Here is a 1,995-nt window from a genome sequence, read left to right as displayed (position 1 = left end):
CTGAACCGATAGTTTCGGTCTCGATCTCAGTCTTACTGATTTTCGGGCCCGGCCCGACCCGAGCCCAGCCCTAGATGTGACACAGCCGTGTCATAACTGAAATGTTGGATTTTGTTATACATCAGCTGTCACATAAAATGAGATGCATGTAACAACCGAAGATGTGATTCATCTAACATTTCTCAACCTAAAAAGCTCACTGAAGAATAAAATAATAATTCGTCGTCCCAGATTAACATAATTGACTAAAGACATTGTAGACATAATATTTTGCGGTGCCGTACCTAGGTAGTAGCTAAATCTTATTGAAGTAGTTAACCCCAACTCTATGCACATAAATCATAATCGGGAGAAACAATGTGTGCCGTAGGCTTGCGGCTAGCCCATAGATAGTGCCAGAGCAGGACTTCAATCCTAATCGTACACGTGTGATATCAACTCAGATTTGTTGCTTTGTGTACTTTGGTAGGTTAGTAATTTTTTTCATTCGTTCGTTTCGCTAATTACTGTACCCTAAACCTTGATTAGAAACAGGATTAACAAGAACCTTCATTAATTGATTAATTTCGTTACATAAATATTCCTTCTTTCTGGAATGGTCTGATCTATAAATTCAATTACCAGCTAGCACTAGCATTCAACATGCTCAACCAATCTGTACCAAAGTTTTGAATTCCTGCCCAGCTATTATACAGTAATCCCTAAAGTATTCTATATAAATAGCATACGCTTTAGCATTCTTACTCACTACAGCACTCTCTAAAACTTGCTCAAGTTCTAGTCTCAACTCTCAAGCATATTACATTCCATTTCGTTATGGCTTGCTCTAGGGCTTTTATGCTACTCTGCATGGTGGTGGTGTCCATGGCGGCACTGTTGTTGGGCGGAGCCAAAGCAACCATAACCTGCAGTCAGGTGGTGAACAAGCTGACGCCGTGCATTTCCTACTTGGAAAAAGGTGGGACACCTGCCTCAGGTTGCTGCAGCGGGATCAAGACCCTCTACAGCACGGCACACACCACCGCTGACCTCCAGGGCGTTTGTAACTGTTTGAAAGAAAAAATCAGCAGTATTCACTACAGCAGCAGTAACGTCCGCTTTGCTGCTGGGCTTCCTGCCAAGTGCGGTATCAAAATTCCGTACAAGATCAGCCCCTCCACCAACTGCAAAAGGTATGTAAAGAAAGAAACACGAAAAAAGAATCTCCATATTATGTTTATAAACTGTACGTACCTGCATGCATATCTTAGGGTAACTGATTTTTGTATTCGCATTAATGCAGCATCAAGTAAGAGCTAGGGTTTCTGAAGACGCACCATCTGCTTAATTTCCTCTATGTATAATAAATGGGTGGTGTACGGGGTCACTCTTCTGATGATGGTTTCAGCAGTACGTGTTACTCAAGTAGTTAAATTAGGTTCCAGACCAAAAAAAAAAAGTTGATTAGTTCTTGCGTTATCTACTTTGTTGTACTTTGCTTTCTGTACTAATTTATTTGTTGGACTATGTAATAATATTTTACAATCTATCGTCTCCTCTTATAGAAAGAGGGATCGGCTCTAATAAATCCAATTTCATTTTTTTAAACTTTAATTTGGAGCTCAAGTTGCTGGCATATTGGAGTATGTTGAAGAACTGATGATCGGTTTTAATTAAATTCAAATCACCTAATTTGTAGCTACTCACTGGTAGCTAGGTTGATCATACTAGATGTAAGCTGATTTAAATTCTCGGCGGACTTGCGGCTACTAGTTATGTTGAACCCACTTGCATTTAGGTGATAGATTCAACTTAAACAGTTAAACTTGTGCCCGATATAAGTCCAATTCTATATTATATAATTAATCTATGTCTAATTATTTCTTTGTTTAGCTAACTAATGTACTCTAAACCAACGATTAGATACTGGATTCATATTTCTGACCATACAACCGAGGATATATCGCCAGAAAATCTTTCACAATTAAATAGAGATATGTAGTTGACTTGCAGTAT

At 38.9% G+C, this 1,995-nt stretch overlaps 1 protein-coding gene across 1 annotated transcript; it reads left to right on the top strand.

Moving 5' to 3' along the window:
- The first annotated feature begins 663 nt into the window (after positions 1–663).
- Positions 664–1,593, top strand: LOC133722523 (non-specific lipid-transfer protein 1-like). Its single transcript, XM_062149406.1, has 2 exons — positions 664–1,172; positions 1,283–1,593. The coding sequence occupies exons 1-2, from the start codon at positions 817–819 to the stop codon at positions 1,290–1,292; spliced, it is 366 nt and encodes a 121-aa protein (XP_062005390.1). The 5' UTR covers positions 664–816; the 3' UTR covers positions 1,293–1,593.
- Positions 1,594–1,995: the final 402 nt, after the last annotated feature.

Source organism: Rosa rugosa, chromosome 7, assembly GCF_958449725.1.
Source record: "Rosa rugosa chromosome 7, drRosRugo1.1, whole genome shotgun sequence".
Lineage (NCBI taxonomy): Eukaryota > Viridiplantae > Streptophyta > Magnoliopsida > Rosales > Rosaceae > Rosa > Rosa rugosa.
Note: the sequence above shows the minus strand (reverse complement) of the source record. Positions and strands in the feature narration are given on the sequence as shown.